The 18,992-nt window shown below is 32.1% G+C and overlaps 2 protein-coding genes across 2 annotated transcripts in view; one reads left to right on the top strand and one right to left on the bottom strand.

The window, feature by feature from the left end:
- Window positions 1-10,378, top strand: part of LOC126887094 (probable glutamate--tRNA ligase, mitochondrial) — a 46,351-nt gene extending 35,973 nt beyond the window's left edge. Inside the window, exons 7-8 of the mRNA XM_050654429.1 lie at window positions 5,899-6,208; window positions 10,186-10,378. Of these exons, the coding sequence (XP_050510386.1) occupies window positions 5,899-6,208; window positions 10,186-10,278 (403 nt within the window). The 3' untranslated portion in view covers window positions 10,279-10,378. The remainder of the gene's footprint in view (window positions 1-5,898; window positions 6,209-10,185) is intronic.
- LOC126887097 (DCN1-like protein 2) overlaps window positions 1-15,762 on the bottom strand; it is a 72,348-nt gene extending 56,586 nt beyond the window's left edge. The window contains exon 1 of the mRNA XM_050654433.1: window positions 15,733-15,762. Within this exon, the coding sequence (XP_050510390.1) occupies window positions 15,733-15,747 (15 nt within the window). The 5' untranslated portion in view covers window positions 15,748-15,762. The remainder of the gene's footprint in view (window positions 1-15,732) is intronic.
- Window positions 15,763-18,992: the final 3,230 nt, after the last annotated feature.

Genomic DNA, 18,992 nt, shown 5'->3' with positions numbered 1-18,992 from the left:
ATTTAAAATGCGTTCATCTCGAAAATGGTTGAGTTTAGCGAGATGAATGTAGTATACCTTTTTTAAATAAAAATATTAAGAGAATAAAAGTTTTGATTCAAAAAGTATATAGAGTTTGTAATAAAAAAAACTGAACCTCTTAAATGAGCGATGAAAGACGTATGTGGCGCCATCTGGGTAATACATCATTTTTGGTGGCGAATTTAGATTTCTCGTCCCAAAAGACCCCGTTTACCAAGTTTCGTGTTATTATCCCATGCCTGTTAGGAAATATTCAAGAATAAATAAAATAAAAGTTTAACTTTGACACCCTGTATTTCGGATATTCTCAACTTTCGTACTAAGGTAAGTTAGCTTAAATAGACCTATTTTAACCTCAGGAATCTAAGGTTAAGCTATCGCCCATTCTTTACCAATCACCTTGTATGAGGAAAATTAAATTGTAGAGATCCAGTCGATTAGGGACTGCAATCCAGTAGCATTTTCAATCCAGCTGGATTTTTGCAAGATTGGCCTGAATCCAGCGCGGATCCAGCAAAATGTGGAATCAAAATAAAAACACGATTTCTTACACACATAAAAACACGAGATCTTAACCTACTGCGCACAGAACTTCACATATAGCTGATTGCGGAGAAAACCCTTTCGGCCTCTATACTGGTCGGTTTTAAGATCATTAAATAGTCATAGACCATGAACAAATGATCGCCTTTCGCCTCCTTTTTGAGAATCAGTTATTTCTCGTTATAAAAGTTTTCTCTTTCTTGTTTCAATTCAATGTTAAGTTCTTGTTCCAGTAAAATTCACGGGCTCCGGATTAGTTGGCCCATCTTCTTCTATTATGTCCTCTTGCACTGGTTCCACAATCACTTTATTTATACGACTCAACAAATTTTTCATCTCTTGTCGCATTGCATTCTTTTTCGGCATGAAGAAATAACCAGGATTGTTTAGTCCTTCGCCATACTTTTTTGGATTTTGTAAGTCCACTAATGTACCTGTAATTTCAGAAAGGTACCGTTCCGCGATTCTGTTGCGTAGTGCTTCAGATATTTCGGCACTAAGGCTGAGTCCTGGCTATTTAGTTTGTCTAAGGCAAATTTCATGGTTGTGTCGGCCGTTATCAAAGTCAACTTTCATCTGCAAAGAGCTTTTATAGCCAGTTTCACCGGTTAAAAAGTGGCGATCAACTCATTGATTATTGACCATTCGCCAGCAGAGAATTTATCTCAGAATCAATGTCTATCAACGCTTTATCGATGCACACTTTTAGGCTGTAGAAGCTTTTCAGCATACTGAGCTACTGCTAGCGTCATAGAATTGCAAGTTGCCGACTCACGGCTTTGAATAAAGAGGCTAATGAAGACATTAATTAACTTATTTCAAATTTGACATGTTTGCGGATCCGTGCTGCTGGATACAGCACGGTTTGCTGGATCCAGCGTGTAAAAAAAAGCGCTGGATCCAGCTGGATTGCTGGATGCTGGATCCAACAATTGCAATCTCTACAGTCGATAATATAAATTTGTACGGTTAAGTAAATAAATGCAATCAATTAATGATGTTTTTAATGTTTGTATTATTCGCTCCGTGCATGACTGACGCGACACCTAGCGTCTTCACCTGACGTTTTTGGCTACCACAATTTCAAGATAAGCATTTGTAAAATACATAATTGTTAAGTTGCAAATTATATTAATTAGTTTTTTAACGATATTTTTCCAATTCAGATATAAAATGAATGTAGTAATAAGAACTGGGGCGTTATTCTTGACCTTTCGTAAGCTTCAAGGTCGCTCGCGTTTTAGTATATTTTTATACTTAGTAGTACCTATACATATATACTTTTAGTATATTTTATACTAAATCGCGAGGATCTTAAAGTTTACGAACGGTCAAGAATAACGCCCATGGGTTTCTAAAAGGTCATCGCAATTTATCTTTTCAACCCCAAACGGATCAGAAAGTCTATCCTCCTATCTAGGAGGAGTGATTCAAATTTACCGCGCTGTAATGCTTGTTTGTAATTGGTCCAACCGCTGGCAAGTTTACTCCATGAAACTATGAAATTTTGACACTATTGACATTTACAATTTATAGGTTAATTAAGTTATCGCCGATTTTTTGTGCTTTCTGAGTTATTCTTTTAATTTTTAGTCTGCACTTATATAAGAAAACTGCTGTTTTTAGAACTCTTTATCGACGTGTTATTGATATGTCTTATAAGTTGTCCGATACTGACTACTGGATTACTGTCGAAGGCCACCAAAAAAAGAAGATGAATATGATGATTTTTATGACATTATTGGGTGTGAATCCGTCTTTTGAGTTTATTCCTCCTATACTAAATTTACAATCAAGATGCAGTAGAAATAAATAAACCAAGACACGTTAAATGCTACTAGGAGCACTCCCAAATCATGATTTACAATGTATATACACTGTAAATCCCAAATCATGATTTCCAAAGTTTATACATTGTAAATTGAATCGCTTATTTATGAAAGGATATACCCACATAACAATGATGTTCGCATCATGTTCTAAGCATATACTACCAACATTCGTCGGAGTATATTCTTTTTAGTATATGTGTAGTACAAGCATAGCATCTACCTTAAAAAACATTCTAAATTTCATGTTCTTTGCATATACTTCAGAGTATATTCTCGTACCGAATATACTAAGTATATTCGTGTACGTAGGATCTCGGAATATTCGTAAAAGTTTATTCTTAGAATATACCTTTATCGAATATTCTTAACACATACTTATAAGTACATTCTTAACACATACTTATAAGTAGATACTTTTAAAATATCTTAAAAATAATTTGTATGTATAGGAAGTATAATATTAGCCTTATAGATTATCAACTTCGTTATTTTTTAGAATACATAATTAATAAAATTTATGTATGTAGGTAGTATTGGACGAATTTCATTTCAAAATTGTTGTAGGGTAAAAAAGTTTAAACATTAATTGTATTAACGTTTACATAGATACTATTAAAAATTCGTTTTCATAATTGAAATGACTTTACCATTTCGAGTTTATCATGAATCATTAGTATTTTTACATCCTTCGAATTTGAATTTAGGTACATTCAATTCAATAGGCCATTTCGCAGAACCAAAACGTGCCAAACTGCACAACCACAGCAACCAAAGGCTTTGGCGTTGCCAACCGTCGAGTAAGCTTTTTCCGTCAACTTACCTTAAAAATTCCCACTTTTATAAAAAAAAACTTCCCTCCTGTTTACAAAATCTGAGAAGATATGTTGAATTATTTTCAAATATTTTGAATTTTTTTGTTAATATTTTACAATTTGGACTGGAACAATAATTCCCTTTTGAGTTAACTTTTTCCCTTTATCACCTTTTATGTTGAAAATTCCCGCAAAAAGGAAAATTTCTCCCCGTTTGGCAACACCGATTTTGTTATTCCACAATACATTCATAACCCCCCCCCCCCCCCCTCCCCCATCATATTCTGACCATTTCTATTCTTACCTGAATGGATCAGGGATAGGAAAAAACCGTAAAATATGAAAAAGAAAACAGGCATTATTTCATTATTTGTATCATCTATGGATCTCGATCTATGCAGTGTTAAGGATGAAGGCGAATGATGTAGTAGTGTAGGACTAGGACTAAAGAACATACATAATCTGTTTATTTTGTTTGCGGTGCTTCAAAATACATATAATCTATTTTGATAACTCAATATTACTTAAATAGGTAAGTACATATAAGTATTATATAAATTTTAGTTACTTATTATGCATAGTTTAGTTTAGCTAAATATTATATAATGATTTATATAAATAACTAAAATTTATAAATATGTACTTACTTTTTAAGTAATATTGTAGAATGTAGGTACTAACTACATTCTCATTTGCAATTAAAATATGTAAATAGATATTTGGTAGAACCAGTAGAACCTAAGATGAGATTAGGTGATGCTGAAAACATACTTCTAAGCAATATAGCACTTGATAGCACTTTCTTAGAATATTCTTAAAAATATAATATTCTTCCCATACAAAGATGTGCGGTAGTACGTTCTTAGTATATAAATAGAAGGTTTATAGCACTTCCTTGGAATATTCTAAAAAGTACCTTCTTGGTATAAACTAAAAAGATGTGCGGTAGTATGTTCTAAGTATACACATAGAAGGTTTATAGCACGTCCTTGGAATGTTCTAAAAAGAACATTCTTGGTATATACTGAAAAGAAGTGCGGTAGTAGGTACATTCTAAGTATATACATAGAACGTTTAAGTACTGTAATGTAGTATATACTCAGTATCTGCTCTGCACATTCGCAATGGTAATTACGCACATTCTCAGTATATACTTTTTCTGAAAAGTATGTTCTATGAATCTACTAAGAACATGAAATTGTTATGTGGGTAAGTCACTATTTTAGGTAAATTGAGATTATGACAAAAATTTGTTTTCAATACTTATATCTAACGTTTAGTCATAAAAGAACATTAGTCCTCAGTACTGTTGATAAGTAGGCAATGAACAAAATGTTCCATTTATTTATGAAAAGATTTAAGTCATTGACTTATACCGGTTCATAAATTTGCCAAACGCAAACTCAATCGCATGGATAGGCAGTATACACCAATGGAAGTTTTTAAAGCAATCTGTAGTTTTGCAAAGAGGCAGAAATTTACTATACAAATGGTAAGAACTAATGACATTTTGGATTTTAAAAATTGGTGGTCCAAATATTACAAAAAAACGTGTCATTCTGTTGAAACTTCCGCTACATCTATTCAACGTTCACAAAAGGAGTCATTTGCCGTTTCCAGCTTTATGCAGTTCCGCTACAATCACAATACAAAAAAGGACTTGTTGATGCATTGAAGTTTATCGATGGAGCACGAACCACTTCCTTTGTTCTAAAAATTCATAACAATGAAAATGTTCAACTTATAAAGGAACGAGCTTATCCTATGGAAAAAATTCCAACTAACATAAAAATCATTGATATTCAAAAGATTACTAGGTATCTTCCTGAAAATTATTAAGAATTTTATGAGGAATTAATTGGTTGGCCAACCACTGAAGTGGAAAGTACTGAACGTATGAGTATCTTATAAAAAACTGCTTTTAATTTTTATTTTTTTAGTTTAAAATATTTCGTGTGTTACTAACTGGTAATAAAGTTGGCCAATAAACGTTTTTTTGTTAATTTGGACAAATACGGCCAAAAATAATAGTTTAGACATTTTCTTTTTAAATTAATTCGTGAAAAGATATGTCAGACGAATAAAATATTGAATAAAATATCTATTAATTAAAAAAATCAATATACATACAATATTGTTATCAAACTTCTAATAAAATAATTCATATTCCAGGAAAAATCACAAATTTTTTATTTGTTTCAAATATATACACTTTTTTAAATTTTCTCAAAACTTCATTATTGTGACTTATATCCTTTCATAAATAAGCGATTCAATTATGATTCGGGAGTGCTCCTAGTAGCATTAAACGTGTCTTGGTTTGTTTATTTCTACTGCACCTTGATTGTAAATTTAGTATAGTTTAAATCGTTTCTCTAATTTATATGTAATTATTGGAGATCTATAAAATCTACACCATTTTGGCTATAAGTAGCATAATTAGGTAAATACGCAACATTTATTTACTATTTTTGATAAAATTTTTATACAAATAATGACACTGGCATTACAAAGAATCGCCAAAATTGTCATATTTCGCCGCCACAACCATGGTCACGCACGGAGCGAATAAACATTACAATAACACTCATTTTAAAGGAATACGACGTATCATTCGATTCTATACACGCTACGATTTTGTATGCAACTTCAAAACTTTTTCCTGTCCTTTTATAAATTTATTCTTTTAGGATACATAACAATTCTTTACAAATAAACGATGAACAAATTAAAGACATTTTATGTTGGTCTGCACCTAGAATCAATCAGCTTTCAGATCTTGTGTCCAAGAAATTTAAATTTGTTTGGTTTATACCAACACATACTACGGTGATTAATAACGAAGTCGAAATTTTAACACTGTTTAAATCTAAACTTGAGAATCAGAACGATTTGAAAATGGAGGAAGTGACTGGTGTGCTGAAAGAATTTTGTCAAGATAATGGCGTTAAATACGGAGAATTTATGCAGATGTTAAGGCATGTTTTAAGTGGCTTGAAGGTAAGAGGAAGTATACAGTGGAACCTCGATAAGTCGGATTAATTTTGACCGCGGCCGATCCGGGTTAGCCGGAGAATATGGTAAAAATTAATAAAATACAGTATACTTACAGATAAACTCACATTATAATTGCAAAAACATGAAATACATATGTACAGTACATCTAAATTACGTACAGTTGTATCCAGTATTGTTTATTTCTTGGTAAAAACTCAGTCAAAGTGACAAAATGTTAGTTTTGTCTGATGAAAATCGGTCCGGGTTAGCCGGACTTCCGGATTATCGGAGGCCGACTTATCGGGGTTCCATTGTATTTATGTAGACTAGAATAATAAGTTTATGTTCAATATTTTTGATATTTTTCTTCAGATTAGAATATACAGGGCGATTGATTAGTGGAAAAAGCTCAGTAGATCTGTTATAGTAAAAGGAATAAAAAAGTTAATAAAAAATGTGCATAGTTTTAAACTCTATATTTTAAAATTCATCATCATTCTCTTTGCCTTATCCCTAATGGCATTCCTCCACACAATTCTATCTTGGGTCATATCAATGTTAATCCCCTTTACCAACATGTCCTGCCTTATCGTCTCCCCCCAGGTCTTCTTTGGTCTTCCTCTTCTACTCCTTCCAGGAATCTGCACTTCAGCTATTCTTCGTATTGGGTGATTAACGTCTCGACGTTGAACATGACCAAACCATCTTAACCTATGCTCTCTTATTTTGGCATCAATTGGTACCACACCTTGACTTCCCCTAATATACTCATTTCTAATTTTATCCTTCTTTGTCACTCCACTCATCCACCTAAGCATTCTCATTTTCGCCACATGCATTCGTTGTTCCTCTTTCTTTTTCACTGCCCAACATTCAGTTCCGTACATCATAGTCTTATGGCTGTTTTATAGAATTTTCCCTTCAGCTTCATTGGAAATTTTCTGTCACACAACACACCACTCGCTTATTTCCACTTCATCCATCCAGCCCTAATTCTACTGCATGCATCTCCATCTATTTCTCCATTACTCTGTAATACCGATCCTAGGTACTTAAAAAACACGCTTTTCACAATCATTTCACCATCCAAAGATACCATTTTATTTGTAGTAACTCCATCTTTAAATGAACATTCCAAATACTCTGTTTTTGTCTCCACTGTTCCAGTTTTTGTTCTAAGTCTCTTTCACTATTTCCTATTAACACTACATCATCAGCATACATTAGGCACTATGGAATGCTACCCTGTAGTTTCGCTGTTATCTGGTCCAAAACTAATGAGAATAAATAAGGACTCAGCACCAAGCCTCGGTGCAATCCTACTTTCACCTGAAATTTATCAGTCTCTCCCACACCTGTCCTAACACTAGTCGTTACTCCCTCATACATATCTCTCACAATCTTTACATATTCGCCAGGGACTCCTTTCTTATTGAGTGCCCACCACAGAATCTCTCGAGGAACTCTATCATATGCTTTCTCAAGATCAATGAATACCATATGAGCGTTGGTCTCTTTATTCCTGTATTTTTCCATCAGTTGCCTTACAATGAAAATTGCATCTGTTGTTGATCTGCCCTGCATAAAGCCAAATTGATTATCGGATATTTTGGTTTCTTCACGTATCCGTCTATCAATTACTCTCTCCCATATTTGCATGGTGTGGCTAAGTAGTTTTATAGCCCTGTAGTTTGTACATTGTTGTATGTCTCCCTTGTTTTTGTAGACAGGTACTAATATACTGCTTCTCCATTCGTCTGGCATTTGTCCAACTTCCATAATTCTATTAAATAGACCTGCTAGCCAATTTATTCCTGTCTCTTCCAATGCTCTCCATACTTCCCCAGGAATATAATCTGGTCCGACTGCTTTTCCTTTCTTTATTTTTTGAAGCGCTTGAGCCACTTCCTCGTTTGTTATTCTGGTAACCATTGCTGTTACTGTCTCCGTTAACTCCACAGGCTGTCTGTCAAATTCTTCATTTAATAAACTGTCAAAATACTTTCTCCATCCCTTTTTGACATCTTTTTCGTGAATTAGTATTTTATTATTTTCATCTGGGATACATCTAATCTGATTAAAATTTCTTGCTTTCTTTGCTCTCTGTTTGGCTATTTTATATATCTTTGCTTTGCCTTGCCTGGTATCAAGTTGATCTTATAGGTTTGAATACGCTTCTGCTTTAGCTTTTGTTACTGCTACTTTCGCTTCCTTTTTGGCGACCATATAGTTTTGAAGATCTATGTCCGATCTGGTTTCTTGTCACTTTTTATATAATTTTCCCTTCTCTTTTATTATTCCTTGTACTTCATTTGACCACCACCAAGTCTCTTTATCCTCAAACTTCTTTCCTGACGTTTCCCAAGTATTTTAATAGCCGACTCTCTAATAATATTGGCCATTTTTCTCCAAATTGTGTTAGGGCTTCCTTTCATGTTCCAACATATTTTTTCTACTATTCTTTTCCTGAATAGACCTTCTTTCTCATCTTTTAGGATCCACCACTTGATTTTATGTGGTCCTCTCCGATATTTTTTTTTAGTTTCGCTTTTTACTTCGATGTCCAGAACAAGCAGCTTATGTTGTTGGATTACTGTCTCACTATTACCTTGCAGTCCATGCATTCACGTATGTCTTCTTTCCTTATCATGAAGTAGTCTATTTGGGATTGATGTTGTCCACTTTTGTGGGGTCCACATTTGGGGCCTTCCTCTGCTTCGTTTATATTCTCACGGTCTCCAATTTTTAAGAATTTTGTTCCATCGGTCTTCTTTTTGTCTTATATCATGTCCGGCAAATCTCCATTTCAATTTTGCAACTTATTGTCTAACATCCCTAACTTTTGTTTTCTCTCTTATCCACTCGTTTTTTTTTTATCCATTAGTCTTAGGTGCAACATTTGTCTTTCCATTGCTCTTTGCGTTTTTATGATTTTCTCCATGTTTGCTTTTGTAAACGTCCACGTTTGGGAACCATAAGTGAGAACAGGGAGTACGCATTGATTGTATACCTTTTGCCTTAAGATGTTGGGATATCTTTTGTTTTTAAGGATGTAGCTTAGTTTGACAAATGCCACCCATGCCGGTCTAACTCGTCTTTTGATCTTAGCTGTTTGGTTTTCCTTGTTAGTTTTTATAATTTGACCCAGATATATATAATCCTGAACTTGTTTTATTTCATCTTGTCCGATTGTGTTAGGATACACGGCATCTCTTAGTAATCTTCTTATTAAAACAAATCCTTTTAATAATTAAAAATGTCTTTGGCAAAACAACTACGTTTGTTTATAGTAAATACGATCGACCTACATTAGCACATCGGTGTACCAGTTTTCGGTTTGACCAAGGTCGGTTTGAAATAACAAATAGTATTCATTATTTATAACCTAGTCGACTCAGCGCTTTTAACCAAAACAATCTTACTTTCATTATATACCAAAACAATAAACAGGAGAATACCGATTATTAGTTCTAATTCCATTGCGAACAGTAAGTCATTAATATTTGAGATCCCAAAGGGCAAACATCACAGCTACCGAGAAATAACGTACCACCAGCTCTTTACCGTTAGTACTCTAACTTACGAAATAAATGCATCTACGGTAATACGAGTTATTTCATCAACCCTTATGGTAGGGGGTAACCACCCTTTACTGATCTGAGGTGGCTCAGAAGCTAGGAGTCACCATACGATCCTCATTGTGATATCCTCATCTGTATTTATGATTTTGGTCTTGCGGTAATTCATATTAAGGCCAATCATTCCAGCTTCTACATATGCCCAGTTCTTTCATCACTTCAAACAATTCTTCTTTTTTATCGGTTATCAATACGATGTCATCAGCGTACCTTAGATGGTTCAAGCGGTGCTTCCTTAGTCTCTCGAATTCCTTGATAATTCCAAATAAAATAGTTTACGTCTATAATTTAGTATTTAAATCATTAAGTAAAATGTATCATCTTTTATCTCTTGCTTTTTAGGAAGGACCGAGCATAGCGGAAATGATGGTAATACTAGGCAAGAAAAATGCAATAGATAGGTTAAACTTATACATAAATCAAACAAAAACGTGAGGTAAATATATACTTTATTGGTGAAGGTATACATTTTGTTACCCAAATTTGAAATAAACAATGTAAATAGAAAATCTTAATAAAAACATTTCTTAAATTCCTTAAGTGCTTTCGCTGTACTTAAACCTTTCCTTCCTTTCACTTATACAGTAAATATTTTCAATGAATATTTCTTTGTTCATGTCAAACATAATAGTCCATTCTTTCACGGTTTTTGCTCTAAATTTTAAAAGAACCGCTTGGATTAACATGAAACTTGGCATGCGTATAGCTTACATGTCAAAGAAAAAAAGTGATATTGTGCCGATGTGTGCTTTTGCCCTGGGGGTGACTTTCACCCCCTCTTGGGGGTGAAAAAATATATGTCAAAAATAAGTCCGGAAATGGATAAACTGACTAACTTTAAGTAACTTTTGTTCTATAGAGCTTTTTCGCCAAGCCAACATTTTTCGAGTTATTTGTGAATATGTTCATTTTTCAACAAAATAACCACATTTTTAGACGATTTTTCGCAAATAACTCAAAAAGTAAGTATTTTGTCGAAAAAAACGTTCTTAGCAAAAATATAGCTTATAAAAAAGTAAAAAAATCGGTGTACGCGTTAGGCCTCTGGATCTCGTAGAACCAGAGTTATAGCCAATGAAAAATAGATTCATATTCACCCAATTTCAAATAGAATATTTCGACGTGAAATATCCAAAAAATTAAGCACTTTTTGGGGAAAACCCATTATAACTTTTTTAAAGTATTTAAAAAAAGCTTTATTTCTGTTTTTACAAAAAGTTTTTAGCATTAAATTTAAGCAAGTTACGCTCAAAATAAAGTTGGTCCCTTTTGTTTTTGAAAAAAAAATCGGGAAGACCAACCCCTAATTAGCAACTTAATTGAAATTAATCGTTACCGCTCCACAAATTATTTTACTTATGTTGTGTTTATATGATCTGTAAGTTTCATCGATTCAAAGTGCTTATTTTTGAAAAAATTTGGTTTCAAAGTAAAATTTTTAAAAATTTAAATTTTGAAAAATATGCTTTTTTTCAAAATAACTTAAAAATTGTTAGAGATACCAAAAATCTCGGAAAACAAAAAAAGTCAGATTTGCTTTTCTGAATATCATGTAGTTTTTTGTTTTTCTGTTAGACAAAAATTGATTAAGATTTGGTGTTTCTAAATTTGCATATATTCGTGATCAGTGACTCGTTCAACCCCTTTTAACTACAGCCCTTTCAATAATAAGGACTTTGAACCGATGAAACTTACAGATCATATAAACAATATATACACGAGTCAAGAAACTTGTGAAGTCGTAACGATTAAGTTCATTTAAGATACTAATTAGGGGGTGATTTTCTCGATTTTTTTACCAAAACCAAAAGGGACTAACTTTATTTTGAGCGTAACTTGTTTAATTTTGATGCTAGAAATTTTTTTTATAAAACAAAAATGAAGCTTTTTTTAAACACTTTAAATAAGTTGTAATGAGTTTTCCCCGAAATGTGCTTCATTTTTGGTTATTTCACGTTAAAGTATTCCATTTGGAATTTGACGAATATGAACCTATTTTTCATTAGCTATATCACTGCTTCTACTAGGTGTAGAGACGTGATGTATACACCATTTTTTAAAATTTTTTACAGGCTATATTTTTGCTAAGAATGTTTTTTCGACAAAATACTTACTATTTGAGTTATTTGCGAAAAACCGTCTAAAAGCGTGGTTATTTTGTTGAAAAAATGAACATATTCACTGCCAAATAACTCGAAAAGTATTGACTTAGTGAAAAAACTCTATAGAACAAAAGTTACTTAAAATTAGCCAGTTTATCAATTTCCTGACTTTCTTTGGACGAATATTTTTTCACCCTCAAGAGGGGGTGAAAACCACCCCCAGGGCAAAAGCACATATCGGCACAATATCACTTTTTTTCTTTGACTTGTTAGCTATGTGTATGCCAAATTTCATGTCAATCCAAGCGGTTCTTTAAAATTTAGAGGTTTTGCAATATTTTACCGTTAAAGAATGGACTATAATATGTATTCTCGTAAAGATGTTACGAATTAAAAAACGAGGCACTTAAAAAAATCGTTTAAAAAATAATTTCCAAAGTTTGAGGCACTAGGATTTTATAATAAATTGCAGATTTATTTACAGATTAAAACGGAGATTGCAAACTAAAATAATTTTTTTATCGGTTTTCAACATAGCTGACTATATTTTTAATTCAGTTTACTCTTACATCTAAAGTCAAGTCCCCTTGACGTTGGCGATTAACACGGGGAAACTGTCTTTGTTTCGAGCTATTCTAAATGGTTGCTCTGCTTTTTTTATTACTGTCCACTCCCTGATATTCTTCAACCAAGAGGCCTGTTTTCTACCAATAACCCTGCGTACTTCGATTTACCCATCATAATAAGTCGAAGAAAATTATATCGGCCTCTTCTTATACGTGTCCAAATAGGCCATCTTTCTACATTTGATGTTGTTAAGCAGCTCGCGAGCAACATTTGGTCTCTTAAGGACTGCCGCATTTGTCAGCATAACCGTCCATGGTATTTTTAGTGTACGTTTGTGCAGCCACATTTCAAAGGCCTCCAAGCGATTAATGGTGGATATTTTTAATGTAAATGCTTCCACACCGTATAAGAGGGCTGACCAAATGTAACATTCGATCATGCGCTTTCGAAGTTAAAGTTGCAAGTTATCATTACAGAAGAATGACCTCATTTTTAAAAATGTCGCGCGGGCTATCTTGGTTCTATATTTTATCTCTTTATCTGGATCTAGTGTTCAGTAATATGGCAACCAAGATATTTAAAACTGGGTACTCTTTGAATTATATGACCATCAACATATAACCGTGAATCTTGATATGTCAAACAGCTAAACACCCTGTATTTTGTTTTTGAACAGTTTATGTTTACGCCAAACTCTCTTCCCACTGTGTCAATTGCATTTAAAAGGTATCCATTCATGTCATCACTTAAAGTAAGTGTATCATCTGCATATCTGATTGTATTGATCAGGATTCTATTAACTTTCACTCCCCATTCCAAATTATGCAGCGCTTCTTTAAATATTATATCTGAATATAAATTTAATAACAGTGGGGACAGTATACAACCCTGTCTGACATCTCTTTGTATATTACATATTTTTGTTGGTTTTCCATTTATGCAAGCTGTTGCTTTTGGCGCCAGTATAATTTGTCTATGATTCGTACGTCTTGACTATCAACTCCTTTATCCCTTAATATTTCAATTAGTTTGTGATGCTGTACTCGATCAAAGGCCTTTTGATAGTCAATAAATACTGTAAATAGCAATATCAATACAATTTGGCAATAGCAATATAAAATAAAAAATGTTTTTAGTAATACCAAAAATGTCCTTTTTTCTACCTTTTCTTTATATGTATATGTATGTTCTCCTGATTTCTATTTAACTAAAGTTGGTCCGTTGATTCCGTTCACAACTATGGCCTTTACATGTATTATTTTTTATATCATGTCTCCTTTGAAAGTAAGCAGTTTGTCCGTCCACAAGAGAATATATTAAACAAAGACAGCAATATGATGAATGAGGGTGATTTATAATGGAAACTTTCAGTTTTGACAGCATGTTTGTGTACAATCAATGTTAGATAATTATTTAAATTATAAATTTACTTTCGTGTCATAAACGTGAATTAACTGTAGTAGGCATTAAATAAACTAATACACATGAACCGTATATCGCACTTAAAATATGTTTGTCATAAGTGGAAGAAAGACAAAATTATATTTCATAAAATTTATAAAAAACAACAATATCCTAAATAAGGTTGTATGGAATAAGTTCTTTTCAAAACTTACACTAACTAGTATCAGTTTGTAACTAGAGTATTCTGAGTAAAGTTAAAGTTGCTTGGAAGTATTATTAAAAAAATTCAAACTGGAAGAGATCATTGAAACACCAAAAACTAAAATATTCGTCTATCATTGAATTTTTGGCAGTTGTCTAACATATCTTTATTTTGATATATTGATGAAATATTGCTGTAAACTATCCTTTAGTGGCTTGTCAGTTTTGTATTTACTATATGATTGAATACGAGGAAAAAGTGAAAATTGGAAATTCTTTATTTTTATTCATTCTAGTTTTCATTATTTGATCGTTTTTGATATTAAATATGTAAACGTTTGAGAGCAGCAATTAACTCATATTCTCATACTTTAATATAAACTGAATTCGCTCAGCCGAGATTTACTTTGACACATTCGGAATAGAAACATACAGCACAAAAATTCCTACCTCACACTATTAACTGCTCAAATCAACTTAAGTTTCACTAAAAAACGAAGAATTTTTGGAAATAGTGGGAGTGTATACTAAACCCATACAATTTTGTGGAATTTATTCTACAAAATATTTTTATTTTGAACAATAAATAATTTTCTCATTTGTTATTAATACATTATAATGATGTAAATAAATAATTATTGATTGTCTGTTTACTATTAATAATATTGGTTATGAGCAGGAATCTTTGGTTGAGTAGTAATTTCCAGTCACGACTAGCAACCTAAGTTCCCAAAAAAGAAATTACCAACGTCACTACACAGTTGTGTCTCGGCTGACCGAATTAAGTATATCAATTATGATTTCATTACCTGTAACATAATGGGCTTCATTCTGATACAGATTTTCATTATGATACAGATTTTTAACCAACAGAATCGCGAGATGACTTTCTGTCTGGCTGTGGCACGTGTGCAATGAGTAATGTCAAGTGAAATGCATAGAGATATTGAAAATTTAATAAAGAAAAATACGGTTTTTCAGTTTTCAATACTTTTCAGTTTATATATGAAAATTTAACCTCAAATTTATTTTAATAATTGATTTAAATTAATAATATTCAAAATATACATGTATCAACAGAATAAATATTGTAATCATAAATATAACCGCTTAATTTGTTTGCGTTATAAAATAAATAAATTTGAATATATTTTTTATGTTGTGAATGATTATAGAAAAAATCATGTATACACCTTGCATTTAATTATTATTATGATGCTCGTATATCTCTCATAGTCGCATCATAATGACCACAATTAAATGCCCGTTGCATAATATACTTTATGATTGAGGCTTCCATAATTTATATGTAGTATTTTGTTGACTCTACAGCTCAGTGAGCAGACCACAATCACTTTTTTGTCAGCAGTATAGTCGTGTATTTACAGTATTTATATCCAACCATACTACAACCAGAAATTTTTCAAATGTTATTGTATAAAATTTGAAATTGGAGTTTGAATTTGATGGACATATATTATGGTGAACAGTATTTTAACGTCTTCTGGAAGACGTAAGAGTCTAGAAAAGTGAAACATGTCATTCAGAAATGACAAAAAGAGTAATTTTAACCATTATATACATAATTTCATTAAAATACGTACCGAACACTCACTTTTATTTTACTCATTTTAGTTATGTATTTGTTAAAACTTCCAGGTAAAATTTTCATCAATATACCACTTAACCATATTGGATAGAAAACAAAAATATATACACGTATTTGTAACGACATATTTTTTTTGTTTTGTTTTCTGGCCTGCGTTTGGAACCTTTGGCCTTGTAACGACATACCTATTCGAAAATATTTAAATATTAATGTTGTGTAAGTTGTATATTTTTATCTTCATTTAACTTTTAAAGTTCATTAAAATATTAGATATAAAATGTTATTCAAAGTTCAAACATCATATTATAATATTATCTACAACAATGTAATATAATGACAATTTAAACTAAACAAACTAAACCTTTTATAAAGAATTTTTAATAAATCTTTGTTAAAATACCTTTTAAATTCGATAAGCTCGGCAATAAAAATGTATCCAATGATAATAGACTGCAATAATTTTGTGCATGCGCCCAATAGAACTTAATTTTAAATACTATTGAGCATTGTATTAATTACAATTCATTCTTTTTATTATTTGTGTATTGGATTTGAAATAAAAAGATAATTATTCTGTATTTTTCTGTTATTTCTTAACATGTCGAAGGAAATCTTGTATCTCATGACAGCCATAGGCGTAACCAGGGGGGGGTTTTGGGGGTTGTAACCCCCCCCCCATTGGGATGTACTTTGAGCTCTATACGCTTAACACCATAGCCCTCAGAGACCTTCCAGTAGTTGTAACCCCCCCCCCCCCTTTCAGGTAGTTGTAACCCCCCCCTTAGGATCATCCTGGTTACGCCTATGATGACAGCAAATGGTTAATGCATATCGTTTTTGGTTATGTGTATATATTTTTATTTTGAATCTCATATAGGTAAAAGCTACGTCATCGTGCTGTTAACTAAAGTACAGGTGCCGTTAAATAAATTAATATTTAAAAAATACATTTCTTTTGTTGTGCTTTGTCGCAAGACATTTTTTGAAGTCAGAATATTTAACAGAATTTTTAATCTATTCTATAAATCAGTCACCATATTGTGGGGTTCAAAATTAGGTCATTAAACGTGATTATAGGAGAATTTAAACAATTAAAGGACTTTATAGTACAACGGTTGATAGTTTCAGGAATAACTAAACTAAATTAGGGTGGTAGGTAGGTAGGTATCAATTCTCAATAAGTTTTTTTCTATATATTCTTTGTGTATATTTGTGCTAGATTCTTAGCTATTTAATATTAGTTGATTATTTTATCGCACGCTGGATAAAATAATTCACAAAAACAAGGATACTAATATATCCCAAAAGCCCTAAAAACATCCCCAACAATATTACTGGCAAACAACAATTTCAAGTAGCCTTGTCTTGTACATAAACTGCCGTAAAGGTTCTTGGGGACTATAGTCTGTTTTTAAACCAAGAGGAGTAATTCAAATGTCCCGCGCCGTAAAGCTTGTTTGTAATTGGTCCAACCTCAGGCAAGTTTACTCCACTGTTATCAAATTTTGACACTAATGACATTTATAAAATGTTCACAGTTTTGGCATTTCATAGGTTAATTAAGTTATTTCATCGATTTTTTGTATTTTCTGAGTTATTTCTTTAATTTTTAGATTTTTAGTCTGTTTCTATATAAAAAACAGTTAATTTTAGAATTCTTTAGCGACTTATTAGTATAATATAATATTTATGGATTACCGTCAAAGGCTGATATGATCAACCAAAAAAGAAGATGTATTTGGTGATATTTCTAGTGACTTTCTTGGGTGTGAATCTGTCTTTTTAGTTAACTCCTCTTGGTTTAAAAATAAAGCTTAGTTCCATTAAAAGTACATAATGACCTAATTGATTTGCAAATAAATTAGTTCAGCCAACTACCAGAAGTTGTACATTAAAATTCGATGTACATTTCATTTACGACAAAAATACCGTTTTTATTTGAATTTTCTTTATGAAATCTTCAAATATTTTATTGGGACCGTGCAAGTTCGGCAAAGCGACCCCTATTTCTACGCTCTGTACTATTATTCGCACTTTTAATTATATTGGCCAATTATATTAGTCCTGGTTACTGGATAATTGTCAAGGCCATAGTCCAAAAAAATAATAAGAAGAAAAAATAAGATTCAAGTTATGTTATGAAAACATCAACAATTGTATGTAGTAAATAAAATTAGTTATTAAAATGCAGTACTGCAAGCAAAATACAATTAATTAAGTTTACCTTTATATAATAATTGCATATCATATCAATATTGTGGAGCAATATATAATTTTTCTGCTTCATTGACAGAAGGTATGAAATATACGTCAATTTGACAATTTCAATTGACAATATGAATTATTTAAGATAGTTGCAATATTTCTCCGCGACTCGCGCAGGGTCGTTTCTCGTTTCCCTTTCCAAGTACTTGCACACCGCGAATAGACGGTGACGTATTTTGCATCTACATATACCTCGTTTTTTTAAATAGGAGTAATTCAAATTTACCACGCCGTAATGCTTGTTTGTAATTGGTCCAACTGCAGGCAAGTTTACTCCACTAAATTATGAAATTTTGACATTATTGACATTATGAAATTTTGACACTATTGGCATTTTTTTGTGTTTTCTGCGTTATTCCTTTAATTTTTAGATTTTGAGTCTGCATTTATTTAAAAAGCAGTCTTTTATAACTCTTTAGCGACGTATTAGTATAATCCCAGACCATGCAACGGTGCGCGCTCAAATCGGTGACGGTTTATATGTAGAGGAGCGCATGTCGTATCCATTGGAGCAGTTACAGGGAGCTCGGAGCGCAAGAGGTTCACGAACATAGTGGATACGTGCCTTTATATGCGTTCTAGATGCGCAATACATCTCTATCTATAGAGCTATCTACAGGATTATTTTTGGAACATTTGAAATATTTAAATATATTCCTTTATTCAATTGCTACAATATTTCTCTAGATTTGAATAGTAGTAACTAATATTCATAGCAGAAAACCATAATTTGAATAAAATGCTGGAAGACGCAATTATTTAAGTTAGATATTTTCGCAATAAAATGAAACATTTTTGTGCGACAAACCATTTTAACCAAACAAAATTATATCAAATAACTTGATTCTCTGAAACCATCAAGTATGTACATCGCAAATTTCTAATATGTTAAATGGATTACAATAAACTCTAGATAAAATGAGGTTTACATTAAGACAATTAATTAATTTAATAATAATTATACCTATGTGTAAGTCAATCCTAGGTTTTTGTTCAATTCC

The sequence above is a fragment of the Diabrotica virgifera genome, chromosome 6 (assembly GCF_917563875.1).
Source record: "Diabrotica virgifera virgifera chromosome 6, PGI_DIABVI_V3a".
Lineage (NCBI taxonomy): Eukaryota > Metazoa > Arthropoda > Insecta > Coleoptera > Chrysomelidae > Diabrotica > Diabrotica virgifera.
Note: the sequence above shows the minus strand (reverse complement) of the source record. Positions and strands in the feature narration are given on the sequence as shown.